At 41.6% G+C, this 22,760-nt stretch overlaps 1 protein-coding gene across 10 annotated transcripts in view; it reads right to left on the bottom strand.

The window, feature by feature from the left end:
- Positions 1 to 317: 317 nt before the first annotated feature.
- Positions 318 to 22,760, bottom strand: part of KEL (Kell metallo-endopeptidase (Kell blood group)) — a 35,556-nt gene continuing 13,113 nt past the window's right edge. For 4 of the 10 annotated variants that reach the window (XM_067303618.1, XM_067303608.1, XM_067303644.1 and 1 more), the window contains 12 exons: positions 22,136 to 22,324; positions 21,631 to 21,776; positions 19,941 to 20,064; positions 18,857 to 18,967; positions 17,672 to 17,770; positions 17,047 to 17,124; positions 16,516 to 16,619; positions 15,135 to 15,245; positions 13,045 to 13,112; positions 12,629 to 12,795; positions 11,625 to 11,720; positions 7,860 to 10,313 (listed from right to left, as the gene is read on the bottom strand). In XM_067303618.1, the coding sequence (XP_067159719.1) occupies positions 10,137 to 10,313; positions 11,625 to 11,720; positions 12,629 to 12,795; positions 13,045 to 13,112; positions 15,135 to 15,245; positions 16,516 to 16,619; positions 17,047 to 17,124; positions 17,672 to 17,770; positions 18,857 to 18,967; positions 19,941 to 20,064; positions 21,631 to 21,776; positions 22,136 to 22,324 (1,470 nt within the window). In that variant the 3' untranslated portion in view covers positions 7,860 to 10,136. Of the gene's footprint in view, positions 1,400 to 7,859; positions 10,314 to 11,610; positions 11,721 to 12,628; positions 12,796 to 13,044; positions 13,113 to 15,134; positions 15,246 to 16,515; positions 16,620 to 17,046; positions 17,125 to 17,671; positions 17,771 to 18,856; positions 18,968 to 19,940; positions 20,065 to 21,630; positions 21,777 to 22,135; positions 22,325 to 22,760 lie in introns of those variants that run through there. The other 6 variants (XR_010885434.1, XR_010885438.1, XR_010885440.1 and 3 more) reach the window with 6 other exon arrangements.

The following is a 22,760-nucleotide window of genomic DNA, read 5'->3' as shown; positions in this document are numbered from 1 at the left end:
GGCTTTTTAATGCATGAATTTTTAGATTACTTTATGAAAAAAAGAATCCTGAAAATATTAAGCTAGCAGATTCAGAGAGTAGAAGGCAAATAGAATGTTCCCAGATTATGTTTTTTATAATCTTACAGATAATTTCTTAATTTTCTTAAGAATTTGCTTAAGAACTGTGGCTTTCTGAATGAACAGGTATAAGAACCTGAACCTCCTTTGAAGTCAGTTAGGTTTTACCCTGTGTCTAAATTTGGCCAGGGTACTGAAGTACTTTAGAACAAAACCATAGGAATGTTTTAAAGCAAACATAATAAAACCATTGTAAAGAAGATTCCAAATTTTATTGCTAGCATAGGAAGGTGGTTGATGATTGCCACAGAGATACTGAGATAAGTGATGTGGGGCTTGACATGCCAGACAGAAAGGGGCTTCAACAGTTAAAGCTGTTGTTTGAGAGACTGCTTCTTCTTGTTAGGCTACACTGGCTCCACTGCTGCCGATAAAGGCATCAGGTTCTTCATCCATTTAAGGGAGAGGGGCCTGGCAATTGAGTAGTCTGATTTAGGAGCTCCCAGGTGTGGAACAGACTTTCTCCTTCAACTGAATTCACTTTTTCAAAATTCCAAGGAGAGGTGCTCAGCTGACCTAAATCCAGATATTTAAAAAATAGCTAAATCTGACTTAGTCCACAGAGTAATTTATCCTGTCTTGATACAGCTGTTTGAGCTGGCTGGGAAGGATCATCCCCTGGAGGTGATTCTTGCTCCCCCCTTGCTATTAAAGAAGGCTAGGTGATTAACACAGGTTCGAACAACTAACAATTATGCATCTAAATTTTCAGGAGATGGCTTTGGGCCCTAAGGACCACCATTTGTCTAAAGCATGTAAAATGCTAAGTCCAATTATTTGCTAATGTTTTGTACATATTTCTAAGTTCCCAAGTCACTTTTGACTTAGCATCTTGAGGAAAAAAACAAACTATTTTTTTTCAGCACAAATTATAAATTACATATAATTTTCAAGGCTGCTACCACAATGAGAGACAAAGCCAAGTCTGAAGCTCTGTAGATAGTCTTATTTCCTTTTCCATAAGTCATACTAGGTAGCTTGCATATGCTTCCACTGTTATTATTTTAAATAATTAAAAACAATCAAGGCAATTAAAGATGAAAACAGAAATGGCACAAGCAGACAATGAGAAGAGAAAGTGGAATTACAGCCTGTTCTTCAGTGGAAATCTAATCTGCAAATATCTGAAACAACCATCAGCCATTGTTACCTTCACTACCAGCTTAGGAGCTTTCTATTTCTTGTTACTGTGCGTGGTGAGATAGATGCAAGCTCTGGGATAAGATGGAGTCTTACACTCAACTCTTGCATTGGAAGAATACCACCTGACTGCCAGCATCTGTTATGTTAGAAGAAGCAGGACATTTTCATTTTCAGGATCCAGTACTAGTCATGTAAAAGGGCTGTGTTCTGAAAACCCCATCAGGTTTCTGCCCCTTTTCACCCCTCCTTCCCAAGTACATGGTGTACTGATGACCTTAGAAGCTGTGAATTCTGCATGAGAAAGCAAAGAGCGAGAGTGCATACCTGGACGTGGAATGCATATGCGAGTCATGAAAAACAGATTCCAGCAGAACTACTTACCGTCCTGATAATAAGCATGATAGAAAAATGTAAGGGACTGTCTGCCAGAGGGGAACCAGTTGCTCAGACTTTGCAGTGCACTTGTTCACTCCCTGCAACACCAGATCAGTAGTCAGAATGCAGAACTGTCTGCAGTCACTTCACCACACTTTCTGGCTGCCTCCATTCACCACAGTTGGCCGTCTGACCTGCATCACTTCATTCATTTCAAACCCAGAATTTCCAATATCCATCAATCCCGGCTTCAGCTGTCCAGCTATTTCTGCCCTGTGGTCCCTAAAAACATCTGCCAATTCCTATTTTTCCTGCCTTGCATCCCTCCACTTATTTCTATTCTGGGATATTGACTCTTACCCTATTCTCTGGGTTTTTTTCTATTTCTGGGTACTTCCAAACCTGTTCTCAGTAATGTTCCAGAGTCTGCCATTACAGGCTGGAGTGTCCCCCAGTTCTCTATTGCTATCAGTTTTCTGATCTGTGGCATCAAAATCAGCCAGTGGGTGTGTCTTTAGTTGCCTGGCACTATCCTGTCCTCTGAGGAGTACAGCCTAGGGGTAGGATGCAGAAATTCACTGATTATGATCTTTTGGTCCATTTCCTTTCTTCCCTCCATTGGCTCCTTCTTGCCTCAAGGCCCTCACTGCTCCATCTTGGGAATGACTTTACAGCCTCCTCCACCTCCCCATTACAAATCCAGTGGGGTTTTGACCTCACATAGGGGAGTCATCTGATGTAGACAGCGATAACCTTCCTGGTGCTGCCACTGGTCCTGTGCTTCACTGGACCGGAGAGCTGCTTTACTAGATTTCATGCACCAGCTCTTTCAGCCTGGCAGGTGAAAAAGCATACATTAACTAGTTTGTCTTATCCCCCTCCCCCCAGCCCAATCTGAGAGCAGTTGCCAATATGCTGCACTGGCTTGAATATTTTTATTTCCTTTGCACCTCGCACTGGGTCACATTGCTGAGTTAGCCAAGGCAGGAAAGCATGAAATATGAAATAAAATCCCCTAGAATGAGAAATTATTGCTATGGCTCTGGTTTATCCAACTGTTTTCATTTCATTTTCATCTCTCTCATAGGTTGCTAACCCCCAACTCCTCTGGATCTACTGTAGGGAGAGGAGAATTCATCTAAACTTCTTTTCTATGTCGGAGGCTCTACTTGAGAGGCATCCAAGTGCAGTCCTTTAGACTACACCAAGAATCCACTCTATTGGGTACAGGAATACAGCTGCGTCTCTTGGTCTGGTTAGAAAAGGCCAACTGTAGGCAAGAATCAATTGTCCTGTACAGTTAGTGTGTCTATAAGCAGAACAGGCTATGATGAGAGAAGGACCAGGAGAGGTGAAGTGAGATGTGAATGGAAACCAATCCTCTTCAGAAGCAGAAAGTGGTGTTAACCTGCCAGTGTGCAGACCAGGGGAGCCCAAGCCCCAAAAGATTCATTTCCGTATATGTTTAGCTCAGATTCAGTATCCAACAATGTCAAATTACCTACATTTTTCTATTCCTCTTCAGTGCTATAACCAGGGGAATTTCCTTCTCCATCCTGTATCCTAACATCACTCTGTTTCTTAAACATTACTATTCATTTATCACACCCCTTTGCTAGACAGTCCAGCTCTGTTCTGTACTTTTTTTCTTTTTTTTTTCTTTTAGGAATTTTGCTTTCTGATTTTACAAACTCTTCAGCTGTGGAGCTGTGTTTAAGGAGCGCTGTTATTAGCTTAAAACTCTGTCATTCTGCATTTCATCTCAGTACATCTTTTTTCCATTTCAGTTACACATATTCTTTGCTGACAAACATGTAACCATGAGTGAAGGAAAACTAGAGTTAGAACTCTTTAAACTTAGGGGAGGTGTGCATATTTGCCCTGGCTCTTTTTAAGGCCACAGCTTCCTATTAACATTATAGTGTACAGTGCTCATGTAAGGGCAGTCTAGCCTTCCTCTTTTCCTCTGCAATCATTTGTTTCTACTGCGTAGCCCCAGATTAGTGTTTGTGTGACTGCACAGTGAACTGGATCCAAAAATTACCCATCAGAAAAGTAACCTAACAAATCCCTGTATTTAAAATGGCTTGGTCACCTAATCTGCCTCATTAACTGAGCCACACAAACACTAATGTCAAATAAGAAAAGATGTATGAACGAGTGCCCTGTGGCAGGGTCCCTTGTTGAGGCAGGAATCTAGACATATGCCAGAACAAATATGTCGCCATGACCTCAGTACTACTGTGAGTTTCCAGATCTGGGATCTATTTACTTACCTACTTTGGCTAAATAAAGAATTTCAGAGGTGCAGGTAAGGGCTTCAAAAGTATTCCACATTCCTTGTGAGGAATGCACAACACCTTAGGTATACAGTCTTACATCGATTTAGGTACAGATTCCTTTAGCTCCACAGAGAACACTGTAGGGAGCATGCCCCAGGAAGTTACTTTACAAGGTACTGCAGGATTGAAAATTCCATGTTCCTATCCTACTCTCTCTTACCCTGTCCAATGAACTCTGTCTTCAGATCTATTGAGCCTTCTGTCCTCTTCTGTATTCAAGTGTATACCTACTGATATTTGGAATATTGATCTCACTCCATATGACACACCACTCAGTAGGGACAGTATCTGAGAAATTCACACAGCTAAGTATGCCATTCAGCTCAGTGAGTGTTTCTGAAAAATTAATCTTAAGTTCCTAAAATCTTGTTCTGTTCTCAGCACTCTCTAGACTAAGCGTAAAATCTTTTGAAGACTAACTGGAAAAATCCTTTGAATGTTTTGGACAGCAAGCTGAAGTTGACCCAAGACCACAACCTGGCATAAAGGTCTCAATGTCCTGGACTGAGTTCCATAGGCCTGGAAGAATTATTATCTTGATTTGACAAGCCTAAATTCCAGACAGGTTTGAGCATTTCAGAGAAAAAGTGAAGATCTTGAATAGAAATACCATTATTAAGAGTAGGGAGAGAAAGGGACAATACAGTCACTGATAACATAAAGCTGTCTGTAAAGTCGGGAAGTGTGGAAGATGCTTGATACAGCAAATGATAATGGGGTTAAATGTGAGTTTGAAAATAATTAGCCCCCAGGCTACATGGTGGAAAGTCATCACCAGAATCCTAAAATGTAGTCCAGATAGAAGTGGACAGTTTCATTCCAGCAAAGGTGAATGGCAAGGGGTAAATATGATGTGAGTTAACTTCTTTTTTCATTTACAGAATAGGTGCTTTGTAAGACCCTCTGTTTCTGCATTGATTGTGTTAGATCACCATCTAGAGGACATTTTAAAACACAGGCTTGTTATTTGATTTTTTCATTTATTTCTCTCCACTGAGGCCGTGTGACACAAACAACACAAAATACTAATAACTGGTTAAGTGCAAAAGTGGGAAACACATAGCAATCTTCCTTTCCCCTCATTCCTCTCCACCTGCATCAGCCTCATAAAATCCCATTTTCCATTTTCATTCAGAGTTATTTGTGGGCATCACTTTTAAGGAGTCGCTACAAAAGTATTCAGGATGAAGCATGATTTTTCACAGCAGGTGGTCTCCTATTGCTATGATCCTATCATATGTAGGTCCCTCTTATTTTATCTCTTTTTATCTTTGAACAAAAACATACTCTCACAGGTCCACAAACACTTTCATATTCTTTCTGTGCTTTACAATCTTTTTAGTTAGCTGTAAGGCAAAGTCTGTAGTGTTTTTGCCCAACAGAGTATGAAATCTTTGTATTTCAGAGAGCCCAGTGATGTCACAATGTGCCACAAGGAAGACTGTGGTGCTAGAGAAATCCTGACTCCATTAACTCAAAAGGCTGAGGAGCAAAAGTATCTCCTGCTGGACAGGAAAATTGGATGAGGGGTAATCCAACCCTGATGCTTTCACTGAGATTTACAATCTATCTGATGGCCGTGTTCCTGGCCACTTACTGCCCAGTCTTCTCTGATGCCTTCCTAGCACTGAAAAACCAGGGAAACAGTCCTTCGGCAGGTGAGAGGAGGGGCTGAAGTGAGAGGGTGAGAAAGAAGAGAGCAAATAAAGACAGAAAATGAGATGAGGGAGAGACACTGAAGCTCAAGATGTGGGATGGACATAAAAGATGGGTTTTGCAAAGAAAAAACAGAAGAGGAATGAAAAGAGGCATGTCAGGGAGCAGCAATGGCTGGCTGCTTCCTAAGGGATGGGGAGTCAGTAGCCAAGCGTGATATCAAGGCCTACAGGGCAAAGGCCTCACCAGCCAGGGCCCAGTCCACACAGCCCCTAAGCAAGGCAAGCAGGGCAGGCCTGGGAATGGTAGTCAGTCAGCCAAAAGATCATCAGGCAAGTCCATGATGACGAGGCAGGTCCTCATCACGGAGGGCTGAAGAGTTCGAGCTGCCCATGAAGAGCTTTGAAGGCCACATGGGCTTGAGGGGAAGTGTCCACACCTTTCCTGTGGAGCTTTGGAGGCTGGGCAGGCTTGGGCAGAAGGTCCAAGCTAGTCCTGGGGAGCATCAGAGGTCAGTTGGGCTTCAGAAGAGTCCAAGCCAGCCCTGAGGCGCACCAGAGGTAGAGCAGCCTTGGGGAAGGGGGTTCACTCAGAATCCTAGGGCTGGGAAAAGAGCTGCACTGTGCAGTGATCAGTTTCTCAAAGTAGTGGCAGAAGGAAGTGGGCACTTGGTTCAAAGCACAGCTCCCTCACAATGTGGTGGAACAAGGGAGCCAGAAGTCCTATGAGAGTCTTTGGGGCAAGAGTTAAGACTTTTTCTAAGGAGGAGAAAAATTCTCACAAGATCCTAGCTGTGATATAAGGCAGGGTTCCCAACACGACTTCCTCTGAGATCCCACTACTGCTTGACAGAGCAGTATCTTAAATGGTTTAAATTACCCTGTGGCAAACCAGTAACCACTGCCTCTAATGCCTGAAAAAAAAACTGACTGGCTGTATCCTGGAAAAGGCAAGAATTCCCAGCTGCATCTGCTAAATTTGGAGCAATGGCTCCAAAAATCCGGCACCCTTTCTGAAGAGGTCAGTTGCTCTTTAAGTGACAATAGGTCCATCTTTAAAAAACAGAGGCTGTGGCTTGTGACATGCTGACTATTCAAGCACTGTTTCCTGGAAAGTATCTGAGCAAAGCTGCTGTTCCCTTCTCCCTCTCTCTGTCTTTCTGCTCCTCCACTGGCCACCTCCTGGCTGTCATGCATCAATGAAACTGAGAAAGAATAATGAGACACACCATACCCAGGAAATAAGACCAAAGTGCATTAATTCAGGGAGAATAGCCTGAGGAGTAGGACCAACATGGGGAGACAGCAAGATGGGCAAAAGTCAGGGAGGAAGTGTGTTGAAGAGGATGAAGTGGGAAAAGTGGCCAAATGCAAGAGTGAGAAAGTAAGGAAAGAGAAAATCAATAGAAGAAAGACAGAGACTTTTAGCAAGACGATGGGAAAGACTGTATTGAGAGAAGGAGAAGGGAAAAAGTACTGCAGGAGAAAGGAGAAGAAGGAGTGTTGAACCACAAGACCCAGATTCCAGTCCCAGTTCTTCCAGTGCCTTGCTTCCCTGTAACTCAGTTTCTCATGTTAAATAGCAGTGATGATGATCTCCCCTTCCTGGATGAGTGACTTATTACCTTACAGCAACAGCATGCACTTATTAGGGCAAAAGGAGAGAGGTTTGCACACTCATATCCACACACATCAAGGAACCACACTTGGAAATTCTGAGAACAGTATGGGGAGGGTGAGCATAGAGGAATATGCACTGAATGAGGAAGGACAGATGCAAGAAAAGGACAGGGAAAGCAGGCAGAGAGTGGGAAGGGGTGTGAATGAAAAGCTGGATAGTGTGGAGGAGAGAATGGACACACAGTAAGAGTAAAATGGACTTGAAAATTTAGAAAGCAGGGAGAAAAAAGAAAGGGAAGGAATCAAAGGTCAAAAGGGTGCAAGTATGAAAGGAGAGAATGAGAAGAAAGCTTATGTTGCACCCCCCCACACACCCCGGGTTACAGGCTGGGAGCAAATGGAAGAAACATTTGTGGCCTCATCAACAGGGGAAGGCATGGAGGTGATTGACATGGTGCAGGATGAGGACTCTGAAAGGTTGAGAAATTCAGCGGTGAAGGATATGCTGTTGAACCTGGCCCTCTTCCTCAACACTGGCAGCATTGTGCTGTTCTTTTTATGTGTGACATAGAGCCTGAAATCATTGCTATCATCACAGATGAAGGCAATTTAAACATCTACTTGTATTTCATAATCACCTGCTAGACAACACAGCTTCTCTTCAACCATCCACATCTCCCAGGGAACCTCCAACAGTGAGGACAAGAACAGGAACCTTGTGGACATATTGAAAGTGCTTCTTCTCCCTCTTCTCTTGAGAAACACAATAAATCCTCAGTCCAAGATTCATGCAATTTTTTCTACATCAGACCTCCCTTCTTGTACCTCCCATCCACTCTTCATGTAAAACCATCATCAGTAACAAACAAGAATGGATTCAACTCACCCAACTTCAAGGGCGATCCTGCTTTTGAAACAGCAAATTCTTAAATTTGTCATACATTGTAAGAGCAGGAAGAAACTGCATATTCCAGAGAAACGTTTCCCCCTCCTACTTAACAAGATACAAGAAAAGTTAAAAACTCATCAAAATGCAGACTGTAAACAGCTTTTGCTTTCTATATACGTTACAAACAAAGAAGTCAAGTAGTCTTTATACAGTGAAATAACTGATATATTACATGCAAAGTCTGGTATAATGTTACAGATGATTAATTATTATAGCATCTGAAAGAAAGACGGAACACTATAAACATGTTTCTGGGGAAAAAAATGATTAAAAGAGTGGAGGAAGAGAAAACTTTGTTTAAAAGTGACCTTGGAAAGAAAAGCACAAGCCTAATTTTGTTATTTTTATGATGGCTAAATAAATCACATTATTTTGAGGTATTATTATTTATGTTGGAATATCAGCTAAGAACTCTGGTCATGCTGGGCACAGTACAAATACAAAACAAAGAAACAGACCTGGCCATAAAGAGTTTATAATCAAAGTGATATTGTTTTTTTCTGAAGCAAATAGCACTTTATTAATATTTTAGTCTTTAATTAATGAAAATAAAATCACTGAACAGTCTGTTCTTGGAACTTTTTCTGACACATTGGTCAGTACTTGGTAAGAATTAAGAGAATTATTACAATTTTCCATTTTCATAATGATGGCATATTACTTATGTTAATCCCTAAAATTCAGTTTTGATTAGATAGTAAAAACCTACATCAGCTAAACTCCCCTGTTTGGAGGGTAAATATTTACAAATGTAGGGATTAGAGAACCTGAAGGGATGAGAGAATCTGGTTCAGGATCCAGAGAAGTTCTTGGAATTCTGAATGTTCAGGCTAACAATCTTCAGAGATCTCTAGGACCCCTTGTGTCTGTTCCATACTCCACCTTCACCCATACCCTCACCCTAAATTAGAGACTGAGAAGAAAGAGAATCTTGTTGGGCAGTACCCTTTTCTCGGCTCCTAATCCCTCTCCCACCAACAGGGATGCCACCTTCTTTTCTCTTTTGTGTCTTAGGAGTTTTAGTCTCTCTTTTCTCACACACTATACATCCTTTCTGCCTTCTTTTATGGAAAGGCAAGCAACAGTATTGTTGTTACAACTTCTGTTGTTTGCTGCCACCTTCTACAGAGGACTTAGCAAGAGGAAAACACTTCCTGCACAGCACAATACATTGAGTCTGGCATGATCAGATGTGGGAATGACTGGTCCCAGTGAACTTGGATAAAAGGGAACAGATGATGCATAAAGCTAAAACTCTGCTAAATTTCACTCATGTCAGCTGATGAAACAGAGAGAGACCAAGAAGGGCCTTTAATAATCTTCATTATTATGTGACTCATCTGCCAGTCTAGGAGCTGGAGCTATTGAGTCTTTCCTACTCCTTGTCTCCATTTATTGGCAGAAGAAGAGGATTCTACCTTTTTCTGGTAGTGTAAATGTATGGTTTGCGTAGTAACCTGTAGAATCTCCCTAAGAGCCTCTCTGATATGAACAGGTCTTAGGGTTACAACTTGTTGGACTGCCCATTCAACATGACTGTGGGGCTGCTGGAATAGACAGGGAAACACACTGAACAGAGAAATTACAAGTGTAACAGTCCTTTTCCTGGACTGTTCACCCCAAGGTGACTGGCTAGTCATCTTGCTACTCTGGGACTTGCTGGACTCCAGAGTTGTCCCAGCTGGGACACAGTGCTGGGAGCAGTAGAAAGAGACCCTCTTCCTGTATGAACTCAGGTTGGAATTTTTGCTACAATAAGCTGCTGAGAGAGGTGCAAGTTGAGGCTGAGGTAAGGATAACAAGAAAAGGAATGCAGCTGAATGAATAAGAGCACCATGTCTCTCCATGAGCCCAGATAAGATGGCCATACTTTAACAGTTCAGGCCTTCACCTCTACGGAGTCATATCTCTCTTTCTCCTTTGCCATGCAGATTACCAGATGTGGCACTTCTTAGCTGGGTTCATTGGTGATCTGCTGGGGCAGTGGAAGTGTTTGGCAAAGTCCTGGCTATTGCTGACAGGCCCACAGACACGAAGTGGCAAGGGGCTGTGTGGATCTGTGTGCATGTAAGATTGCAGTTTCCCAGGATCCTGGTGTCCACACATTGCCTGAAGAGAAGCAAAACAGAAAAGTCAGTTTGCCTGAAAGTTCTCATGTGAACAAGTCTTAAGGGTCCCCGTTGTGTCTCCGCACATTCCACATGCCTGAGGCTGCTCAAGTAGGCAAGGAAACACACATGGGGGCCAACAGTGTTCAGACCCTTCCCTTCACAACCACAATTTCCCACTGTCTTCCCCTTCTCCACACTTCCCTGTCTCAGTTTCCTTTTCTGACAAGCCACCTGCTCTCTTTCTAAACTAGATAGTCCAGAACACAGGGAATGTTGAGCATCTGGGAGCTCGGACTCATGCAATCTTGGACAACCCCATCTAATGTGACAATATAGATGTAGCCTCAGTATCTTTAGTTTCTTACATAAAAGCAATTAATGCTCAGTGAGAAAGAGGAGCGCTTACACGACATCCTACTATTATTAGAGAGGTGGTGGTGAGGATATTATATGATTTTACTGGTGTTACAGCTGAAAATCCAGATCATCACTCTGGTGAATACAGTCTTCATTCACTGACAAATGATGCAGCAACTGCCACATAGCCTCTGAAATGCAAGTCTTGCCACAGAGATCCAACCATTTGTGATTTCAGGACTGGATTAGTTCTTTTCTATACACTGCTCTGACCTAAGGTCACTACATGCACAAAAGTTTTTCCTTCACAGAATTACAGCAACTAATAAGGGAATGACTTTTTTGAGCATGGAAGTCCAGTAATCTGTGATCAGCAACTCAACTGCACAGCTATGCACAAATCTTTAAACAAGAAGAGATTTCCTCAGAAATCACCATCTATGTGTTCATGTACTTCTAGCTCCTTATCTCTAAATGACATTCTAAACCTTCTTTTTCGCCATCATTCACTTCGACTGATATGACATCTAGTCATTTACTATGACAGAGCGGTGGATGGAAGAAAAAGCATAGATGGATACGTGCTTTTTCCAGTAAAATTCCACTTTCAATTTGTAAGATTGAACATGATGGCAAAAAAGTACTCAGAGGCTGACTATGATGCACACTTCCTCTGACACAATTTGTCTGCTACAATATAATTTTGGTAGATTTCAGAGCTTTGTTTAGGATATGTTCACAAACAGGCCTTTCATTAGCTTTGACACTCACTACAGAATAGGGGCCCCATATGTGAATTTTAGTTTTCTAAATGAGATTCTGAATCTCCCAACAACATTAATCATGCCCAGTTCTATAAAGGTGAAAGAGACCTGAACATTAAGAAAGACTATAAGAATGTGGAGGACAATGGAGAGGGAGACAGATGCCTGACTAGCCTGGAATTCATTACATGAGCAAAACTGAGGTAAAAGAGCTGATCATGTGAAAGTCCGATCTTAGGTAAATCCTTCTCTTGTCTGTGCTTTTTCAGCCAGTTCTTATAGGCCTGTGGAGAAAGAAAATTAATAATAATAACCCCCTCTTCAGACAGTTTCCCCAAAACATGTCTTCCATTGATGAAATATATCAGTCTAATGAATATTTAACAAATTTAACAAGTATGTATCTCTCTTTGCTCACTCTCAAGTACCATAGTGCTGACCATGCTTCTAATAGGGCTAAGAAGGGAAAATATCAATACAACTCCTGTGCTTCCCATTTCAGACTCTACCACACACAGATGGTCAGAAGAGGACATGTGGTAACTGCAATATGAAAGAATGAAAATGACTTTCAAAATGAGTCACCAATATCTGAATAAAAATTAAAACACTTTGCATGTTGTTGCCACAGATGCCACCAATAAACCTTTGTGCATGTGAACCATCTCAACATTCTTAGTGCAAGAAAATACCATCTGAGACTTAGAGATCTCAGAGCACACTGCGCCCAATAATTAATTAAACTTTTGAACTCCTGCATGAGGAAACCAAAGATTCTTTCTAGACAGAAGTTAATGCTGAAAGGATTATTATGGGACTGTTTTAACACCACACAGATTTCTGGTTCTTGAGGGTAATTTAAATGAATTCAGATGTCTCAGCTTAGTTCCTTAGGTATGACATAAGCATGACATAATAATTACCTACTTTTGTATGACATAACTGGGGAAGTAAAAAAAGGCCCACCCTGGAATGGGTGAAGGGGAGGAATGGCCTTATATGGTAGTAGTGAGGTAAACCTATGACTGGAAGAGCAGAGGACATGCAGGGCACACACTGAACTGGCAGAGATGTGCAAGGAGCCTAGGACTGGAGCAGCATGTAGGACAGCGATGCACAGGCAATCTTGCAGCATGTTGGTTGAATTGTGTGGTGAGACTGTAAGATTAGAGAAGTAGGTAGACTGCAATACCTGGTAAGCAATGGCAAGCCCTCCATTGTCAGCTGTATTCTCCAACAGAGTAAAAGTCCCATTGATCTTAAAGCCAAACATGGAGTAGCTTTCATACTGTTTCACCAAGCAATCTATAGCTTGCTGTAGTGCACTCCTGTTGCAGGTAGGACAGCCCCCAGGTAGCACTGCAGGGGAAAAAAAATCTTAGAAAGTAAAGTTATTTCTGCTGTTCACTTACATTCCCCACATCAATCATTGAGATCCTCTTAGTAGTCCACATGATCTAGAATGGGTTTTCCTTAGCTTCACCTGCCTTAATAATATATGTATACATTGATATAGGGACCAGGATTTAAATCACTTGAGGGAAAGTACCACTGGGGGCCTGGAAGAGTAAACAAAGATGATAAGCTTCACCCCCAGCCAGTACCCACCATAACTATAGAATGTGTGAAGAAGTTCATGTGCCATGAAGACCCCAACGGCTCCAAAGTTCACAGCACTGCAAAATAAACATGAAGAGAATGCTTTTGAAAAGAAAAGGAGGGTAGGTGAGCATTCTTTAGCCACTGAGCACAACCGTGTGCTGTTCAGGAGCATTCAATTCTGAAAGAACACAGACACACTTTCTATTTATTGTCTCCCAGATGCAGAACACTCTCTAAAATCCAAATAAAAGTATAAATTACTCTACCAATGCTTAAAATTGTCCCATGGGGTTGAGTTAAAGCATTCCCAGCTCAAAAGCCATAATAATAATAAAGAGTCTGTTGAGAAACTGTGAGAGTCTGTCTGAAACATTGACTCTAATAAAAATGTATTGTTGTTGAGATATGTCCTTAGCTATCCACTACCTGCTGAACTGTTACATAAGCAGTAATTGTCAATGGTAATCATCAAAGGCAGCATGATTGGACAAATAATCTTGCAACAACAGTGTGGTTAAAAGTGGCACATATAACTGGCAAGACAAATTAAAATCATGAAGGTTTGACTACAAATACTCTGACTGCACCTTGGCAATAGACCCGCTACAAGCAGGAAGTCGGACTAGAGACCTCCAGAGGTCATCTGTGATTCTATGCCATAAATTTACAAATATTCTCAGGAGTGAGAGTCCACTTGAAATGTATTTCCATAATATGAAATGATGAGCTCACTTCTTCCTTACATGCACTGATTAACACTGCAGAAGCATTAAATGAATGTAGAAGATCATTATTATATCACTAGGAAGTCAATAAAGCACTGAGAAAAACAGAACAGCTCATCTTCTCTCAGAGCTGCTCTTTCAGAAGCTCTGTAGCTTATAACAATAGTACTGCTTTACTGAATTCTTATTTTTAAAAACATCCTGAGAGTCATCTGAATTGGAGAATTCTTTTTGGCAGTAAAGTTAAAATTTGGAGCATCACCTGACAACATGCTAGTGTGCCAACCCACCAAAAGCTGATCGAGTTTGACTTCTGAGTCTACTGAACTGGAAGGACAGTGAGAAAAATGTATTTTGCTAACACTGAATGCAAAAGCAGCAAGAAGCTGCAGACACTTTTTCAGACATAAAGAATATGGTGAGTGAGAACCCATACCACTGTAAACAAATTTTTTTTGCTATTATTCTTTCACAGTGTCTTATTTTTGATATGATAATGAATTTCTAAAACACTGCAAGCACTAGAGGATGTTGTACAACTAGTGGTAGAAGATCACCACAGAAAAAGAATTATTTTAACTGAGACATCTGTTTCTTTCAAACTTAAGCCTCTTTCCACAGTGTGAGCTTACCTATGGAATAAAATGGAATTTTGACAAGTCTTTATCCATTATCATGTAAGAAGGACAAACAAGACTTTTATGATCAACTAATTTTTGGTGATTTTAACATCAGAAAAATTATTGCTAAACAGATCTGTTCAATATGATGAAAGAACCCAACTGTAAGAACTGCGTAAGAATCATTGTTACAAGGGAAGCCTCAGAATGCAAAACGTGTCTGCTTATTAGAGAAGGTTTCTTTAAAAAGGAGAAGAGCAGAATTGTATTTGATCCATTTGAAGAGACATCCGACAAGAAGTTACTCTGTGAGTCTCCTGTTTTCTATGAGTTTCATAGGAATTCTTGAATCTCGAAAATAAGAAGCAGAGGTAAACTATCTTCTTTGCAGTTAACCCGCATGAGATTTCTGCCTTTTTGCTCTGGACTCATACTTAATGCCAAGAAATCTAAGAGTCCAATATCAGTTAGTGACAGATGAAAATAGACTCAGCTTAGTTTCTAGATTCTGATTTTGCTCCAGCAGAGTCAATGGTCAAACTCTTTCAGAGTTTATCGGGGCAGAACTGTCAAACAGTAACCATCTGGCTTTAGAAAAAGCTAAATTTTATTTCTTTCCTCTATTCATGGAGGTTTCTTTCTGGATGCAGTAAGAAAAAGAGGTAAAGACAGACCCATTAAGATTCTTCCTGAAAACATGGTGCAGCAAAGGGAGCTATGTTCAGCTTCCATCGTTGCAGTCCCTCCATACCTGGGAAACTCTGGGTTGAAAAAAGGGCTGCGAAACATTCCGGCAGGGAAGACCACCATGTGGTGCCTTAGTGAGTAGTATGAATGGACATCCCAGGGGGAAATCTTCCAGCTAGAAGCAGAAAATAGAAATGAGAGAACATATTAACTCCTTACTTCATACCTTGCTCCTTTCCTCCATTGTGTGTGCAGAAATGGTCTCCTCAATACCATTTACATGCAGCAGAGGCAAATGTTGAAGTTCACATCATCTAGAGTAAAAGGTTTTTAAAATAAATCTTCACTTGTTTACACACAGTCACTGCTAGTAGCTTAGTTTTCATACACATTAATGGATTCCCCCTTCACAGCTTCCCTGTCAAGTAAGTCATAATTATTAACCTCCTGTAATATGCAGCATAGAGTACTCTTCAGGCAGCCTCAGGTCCCAAGCATGCCTGTCTATACTGCCTGCTTTCAAAAGCATCCTGTGTGCTGCCTTTGAGGTAACCACACCAATATTCATGTCAACACAGTGCTTTGCTGTCAGATAACTAAGTCCAGGACCACCAGCTATCCCCTTTACTCAAGGCTTTATGATAGTGGGAAGAAAAGGTGAGGGTTTTTTTCAGGGTCTTAGGCTCCCTCCACAGTGGTGGCACTTTTGGTAGCATGAGCTCAGACTGAATACAAATTGGCTACAAGAGAGGCTGCCAGATTAAAGGCTTTTTTGAGTATGAGTCAGCAATGCACCCTTGCAGCGAAAAAGGCCAATAGCATCCTGGGCTGCATTAGGAGAACTGTCGCCAGCGGGTCAAGGGAGGTAATTACGCCCCTCTATTCAGCACTGGTGAAACCATGTCTGGAGTACTGCATCCATTTCTGGGCCCCCCAGTACAAGAGAGGGACATACCGGAGGGAGTCCTGTGAAGGGCCACTAAAATGACTAAGGGATGGAGCATTGCCATACAAAGAGACGCTGAGAGAGCTGGGATTGTTTAGCCTTAAGGAGATCCAGGGAGATCTTATCAATGTGTATAAATACCTGACGGGAGGGTGTAAAGGCAATGGAGCCAGATTCTTCTCAGTGGTATCCAGGGAGAGGACAAAAGGCCACAAATTGAAATACAGGAAATTCCATTTAAACATAAGAAAAAATTATTTACTGTGAGGGTGGTCAAACGCTGGAGCAGGTGCCCAGAGAGGTTGTGGAGTCTCCATCCTTGGAGATGTCCAAAACCTGGCTGGGCACATTCCTGAGTAGCCTCTTACAGTCGACCCTGCTTTGAGCAGGAGGTTGGACTAGATGATCTCCACAAGTCCCTTCCAAACTCAACTAATCTGTGAGTCTGTGAGTCTGTGATTCTGTGATTTTTTTTTTCAGTTCAGTGTCTGAAACTTACTTATCCTGTGAGTGATGCTGAAGGAGTCTCTGATAGGAATTCTCCCTCAGCACCTTCAAGCAAGCCACCACATTGAGGAGAAAAGTTTCTTGATTTATCTCCAACTAAGGGAAGAAACAGGCAATGTGACTGTCATAGGGCATAAGTGAAGAATGACTTGGACAGTATGAGAAAGAGCAAAGTCCCAGAAGTAAAGAAAGGGGCTTATCAAAAGACAAACCATTGAAATGCTTCTTTTTTTCCTCTCCCACTTCTAAAGAACTTCAATTTAAGGTATGACAGGAAAGATATCCACAGGCCAAACAGAACATACATCCAAGTCATAATCAGTCCCTCTCAGTCCTATCCTCTCGATAGGAGAAAGCATAGGCAACAAAGTAGAAGCAATAGATAGAGGTTCTCTGGACAGTCTGTTCTCAGAAAGAGAACAGTAGGATATGTGCCTTGCTCCAGAGATCCTAGCCTTTTTCAGCGACAGGCAGTTGGTACAGGTAAACTGCCAGTAATGAGGTAGGCAGGTTTATAGCTCACATTCTGGTATTCCAGGTTCACTTTGGCAGTCTGAAGTATGTGAGCTGGATAGCCAATTTCCACTTGTAGTTTGGAAACCTGAAAACATATTAAACAAAAAAATAAAGAAACATGACCAATAGAAGGCTTTACATTCTGGAAGTCCTTTTCAAGCTGTATTTCTGAATAATGTGAATATGATCTACAAATCAGACCTTTAAAATGACAGCTACACTGTTTCAAGCAATACATCTCCTCTTGCTACTCTGCTTTCTGAACTCAATGGCCTGAGGCCTAATGGAGCTCTACTCTTTTTTTTTAACATTGTCTTCTGACATTCAGCTTTATAGTTTTTAACTTCTCTTCGTGTGCAATTCTGCAGGTGCAATGTATCTCAATACAATTAACTAGGGGTGTCCACGGACAAACACTGAGCCTCTCTATATCTATGTATCAGTGAATGATCGCATGTATATGGTTGCATTTATAAAGCCACCTACAATTTTTAGTGTGTTTAAGGGATCTGTTTAATATCATGTGTCTGTAGAAGCGGTTAGGAATGTGTGAAGGTGCAGGTCCCTTGCATTCCTTCTCTAAAGGCTTCAGGGAAAGGAAGGCCTCAGTAACTTATACCTTCTTCACGTACCAGAACTTTAGCTTCTAGGCGGGTCTGCTCATCCATCCACTCCAACTGATATAGTTGGCCATAGAGGGCATCTTGGATCTCAGAGAACATCTGTTCAGCCTGCCATGGAGAAGAGAAAGCACTGTCAGGATTGCAGAAAAACATTTGTTTAGCCTTAGCTGATGTCTTCCCATGTTCTGACAATTCAACCACAATACAAATGGGGGATGATTCCTCTTCTCTCAATAGGAGAGGAAATTCAGTTTCCACATCTGTTTAGTCTTAAGTTTCTTAGACATACTGTCATCATTCACTGGGCTCAGCATTCTCTCTCATACACCTTTTCCTCTTGTCTCTCACTGTAAGAGAGAAGCATAATTGCTTTGCATTCAATCCCTACCAGGATGGCACCGAACCAAAAGTTCTCCCCACTTCTTAAGTGAACTGAAAATTTGGGATCCACAAGTATTACATATTGGTGTCTCCCTTTCCAAAGTTATAGCAATGTGAATCTCTCCTTCATAAAGTTGTACTGTTCATTCAGCTTTGTGCTTCAAGTACACAAAGTTTTAGTTTCCCACTATCTTTTCTTGGGGTTATTGTTTTGTTACTTTTATACACTGTAAACTCCTCATAAACTTCAGTGCCTACATTAATTTTCCTTTAAAAAAGGAACTCTTATCATCAAAGGAAAAAAAAATGTGCAGGCAGATGTTCCTTCTATCATGGATCCACTCAGAACATTTTGTCATTGATGTGTTTTTGTATAACTGTTCACAAACATTATGTAGCCAATGCTAGCTGTCATAGGATGGCTTGTTGGGTTGATATGGCAAACTGTATTTTAATATTTCAGGAATGGTCATGAACACTGTTCGTAACAACTAATTTCAGGAAGCACACTGAGACTGCACGCATTTGTAGGGTTCTCCTAGGTGCTGGGGTTGCGTGCATGACTTTGTTAGCAGACATAATGAAGATAATTACTGGTATTTTAGTATTGATTATTCTAACAATAAAAGTACTGATGTTCTGACAACAGCTCTCCTTCCCAAAGAAGCAGAAGTACGTATGCACAGGAACATATAAACAGGTATACAGCCTACACATGACCTTGCTTCCTTGATATTGTTCTAAGTTGGCATGGCAAAGAAAGAAAGAGATGAAGCTGAGCTGTGCTTGGGGGAGATGAGGATGAATACCTACAAGTTTCTTGTTCTGTTGAGGGAAAATTTCTTCCACAATCATCTGCCCTAGGACTGGTTCAAAGAAAGAACTGGTTTCACTCAAGCACTTCCTCCAGCGCTCTTCCGGGATCTATAAGAATAGAGAAAGAAATAGGGACACATGAGAGCGAGAAAGAATAGACAGGAAGATGAAGACAGTAGAAAGATATGTAAACAGTGAATCAGTAGCATATACGCTATTATTTAGAAATGACAGCCATGAATAATAAGTAATATAGTTCCACCTAAGGCACCTCAGAAAATTTTATTTAAGCAAAATAAAGAGGCCCAGACAAGAAAGAGTCTCAAAGAGGGGGAGGAATGGGGGAACTGTTACCAGCTCGGATAAGAAGGAGTCTCAACAGGAGCCTCAGACAAACATAACCAAGGACACCGGTGCAGCTGGGACTGATACATCCTGAGAAAGTACAGATAAACCAGCAGAAGCCAGCTGGAGCCAAGATTAGGACCAAGACAGCTTTTTTCAAACAAGGAAGCAGGCCAAGTTGAGACCATGTATGGAAAAGTAGAGCGAAGTTCATGGCAAAATGCTGAGTGACACCTCTTCTGACACCACTAGGGACCACCAGACACCACCAGAGACCCCCACAGAAGACCCCCCAGAGACTCAGACTGCATGTGTAATGATTATGTAAATGTAGTAATTAGTTCTAGGAAATAGAATGAATATGTATAATCATTCCTGGAAATTTAATGCATATGCATATGATAGAGCAATATAAACTTTAGATGATGCGACACACGGTATGCATGTTGGGTGGAGCTATCCCCCGTGTACCCAGTGCCGTAATAAAGAGAATGCCTGCTTCTTAATGCTACATTGGTGTTAAGGAGTTTTTCTCCCGATTTCGGTGACAACATCAAATTCCATATTAACATCTCTTTGAGAAACAGAAAGAATTTACTGGCATGGAGAGAGTAATTTTCCTCCCTAGATCTATGAAACTGCATCCAGAAGACACATGAAGAGAACATCCAGAAGGAGTGTCCTAGGGTGTTCAGCTGCTGTGGAGGCTGAAGAAGTTGGCAGAAGGCTAACTCACCGCTCTAGGTCCCATTTTTCCATGAAGAATCTTAGATAGCTCCAGGTGTGCATCTTGGAATCGACTGTCAAGGGCTGGGGAGAGATTCCCAACCAGACAAACAATCATATAGATGTGAAGGACCCTGTAGGAAAAGAGCATTTAAAAAGACCAATATAAAAGGCCCACTTAAGCCCATATTAAAGTGAGGTCACTTCCTGGCTGGACCAAGGTAAGTATTTAAACAGTAATACCATTAACAATCTGGGCCTAAAAAACTGAGAAGAAATCCCTCAGCTCTGAAAAACAAATAGTATTTAATTTTATGAATTAAACATGAATATGAATAATGCTGGGCAGAAAGCAGTGTTTAAGCTTACCAGAAGTGCCAGAGAGTCATGAATGGCGACAAGAGGAGCTCAAGGTCAATATGGTGAAATTTTTTCACCAACAGCCACATTCAGATTGTTAGGTGATGAGACTGAAGGCTAATCACCATAAACACAAAGGCTTGGTGAGTTTTTAAGAGGAACAATGACAGGCAGAGCTACCCCAGTAGCCAAATCAGTGAAAACAGAGCACCCTGAATGGACTACTCTTAGGGCTATCAAAGGAGGACAACTGGCCCATTGACTGAGGTGTGAAACCCAGGGACATCAGCCAGCCACAGAAACTCCCTCCCTGGAATACCTTGAAGAATAAAAGGGGTTATTGCCTACAGGGCTATAGGATTCATTATGGGAGGCAGGTGGAAAAGCATTTTTAAAATAGTGTAAAGCTTACTATGGGCTATTTTAAGCGGACTGTGGGAATCTGTGAGACTTGCTACAGGGTGTTTGGAGGAAGGACCAAAGGTGGGGAAAAGGAGGTATCACGGTGGATTGGGAGGAACAAGCATGAGAAAATACATGGGAAAGGGGATAAGGGGGGATGGCTGAGTATAAACACGTGGCTTGCCAATACATTTGTCTGATTGAGCCCCGCACATAATCACTGCAGTCTGTCCTATCTACTCATTAAATTCCATTTCTAACTATCTATCTTCTGTGTGGGTGTACTTTTTGTTCTGACCAGGTATGTGAGAACACTAGTGAACTTCAAGCCAGACCAGCCAGTGAGTAGGATTAGAGGTCTGAGTACCCTCAGCTGGAGTCAGATCATGAAATTTAGGGGATTGTAAATCCAAGTGCCAGAACTGGGGAGACCAGGAGGTCTAGGACCAGCTACTGGTTAGACTGAGTGACTAAGATCAGCTGCTGGAGTGATCTGTATTGTATGTATATATCTATCCAGACAGATAGAGAAATAAATAGATATTCCACTAGCAGACTTCAGTCCTGATCAGCTGGAGATTAGGAACAGGACTGGGCCACTTGGGACTGTTCATGTTTTTATGAGTGCTGTGAGTGTGCGTGGCAGTAAAGGCACTGCATTTTGTCTCTGTTGACCTGTGTAGCCAGCTGTTAATAAATATATATTATAATATATATATTATATATGTATATATATTGTTTGTGCATGTGCAAGCCTATTGGGAGTATGTGTTAAGCCTCACAACTGGCTGAACCTGGGGATATGGAGCCACAGCTCCCTTGCATCCATTATGTTACTGGATTCAGCAACCTCTACCACAGACCTCTTTAATTTATGGTATCTGAAGTTAATATTTTTTGAGGCATGAACAGCTACTATCATAGATATTAACTCCTACCTTTCCTTCTGCCATTGTTCAATAAGCTGTGACATGCCTTGCAAGTAATCCATGTCATGCACTGCAATTGGCTGAGAGAGATTCACTGGCACAGGATGGAAGGCTGCCTGGAGACACAGCAGCCAGTCAATCGCGGGTGCCTTTTCCTAAAAGTAATACAAAGCTTACATGTTGAACTATACACCCAGATTAACTGATAAGAATTAATAGGGAACCTGGGATATGTTCCCTAGTACCAAGAAGAGATATTTTCAACCAGTTGAGCTGTGGTTATCAGATGGGTATTGATTATAGTAGAAAAAGAGAGAAGACATATTTTTATCAAATTATCTGGGGGGCATGGTAGCCTGAAAAACCCAACATGCTACCAATAAGAGACAATAAGTTAATGGGTTATTGAGAGCTCATGAGAGTTCAACAGATTCCACATATAAGTTGCAAGGAAATGGCATCTAAACAAGGTATCTTATATCTCTTTTGGTCCGGATCTTCCAGATATGAATACCTGTAGCTCCCTAATGGTGGTGCGATAGAACAGCATCCCTCTCTGCTGTCTCTCCTGCAGTGGCGTGACAACTCGCTGGAGGTTAGAGATGAAGGACAAGATAAGGGAAAAGGAGTCAGGGGGAACATCCTGTGTCCCTCCAAGTAGGTGCCCTAGTTTCTCCAAATATGAGAGATACACACGGAGAACCTGCAACACAGAGCACATGACCAGTGGGAGAAACATGACTGAAATTAAGTCATCCCATCCGTCCATCCATCCATCCATCCATCTATCTCAACCACATAAGCTTCAGTCTGTCAAAACTGCCTCAGTCCTGCCCCTGTCTTTTTCACTGCAAAATTCTTATCTAATTCTTTATGTTGAACACAGTTTGCTGAGCACAGCTGCTTTCTCATTGAAGAACACTGAATTCCCAACGAATAATAATCTTATTTTTGTCCCACCTTACTATCATTTTAAATACCAGTACCATTTCAGGGCTGCAGGCCTGCCACCTCTGGAATAGAGAGAGAAATGTAGTGGACAGTGATACAAAGAGTCAGTATTTTGAATGCAGATGAAATGGCAGATTCTTGCTTCTGCTTTCATGAGCTATCAAGGAAATGTTTGTGATGAGTGAACA

This window comes from Apteryx mantelli, chromosome 1, assembly GCF_036417845.1.
Source record: "Apteryx mantelli isolate bAptMan1 chromosome 1, bAptMan1.hap1, whole genome shotgun sequence".
Taxonomy (NCBI): Eukaryota; Metazoa; Chordata; class Aves; order Apterygiformes; family Apterygidae; genus Apteryx; species Apteryx mantelli.
Note: the sequence above shows the minus strand (reverse complement) of the source record. Positions and strands in the feature narration are given on the sequence as shown.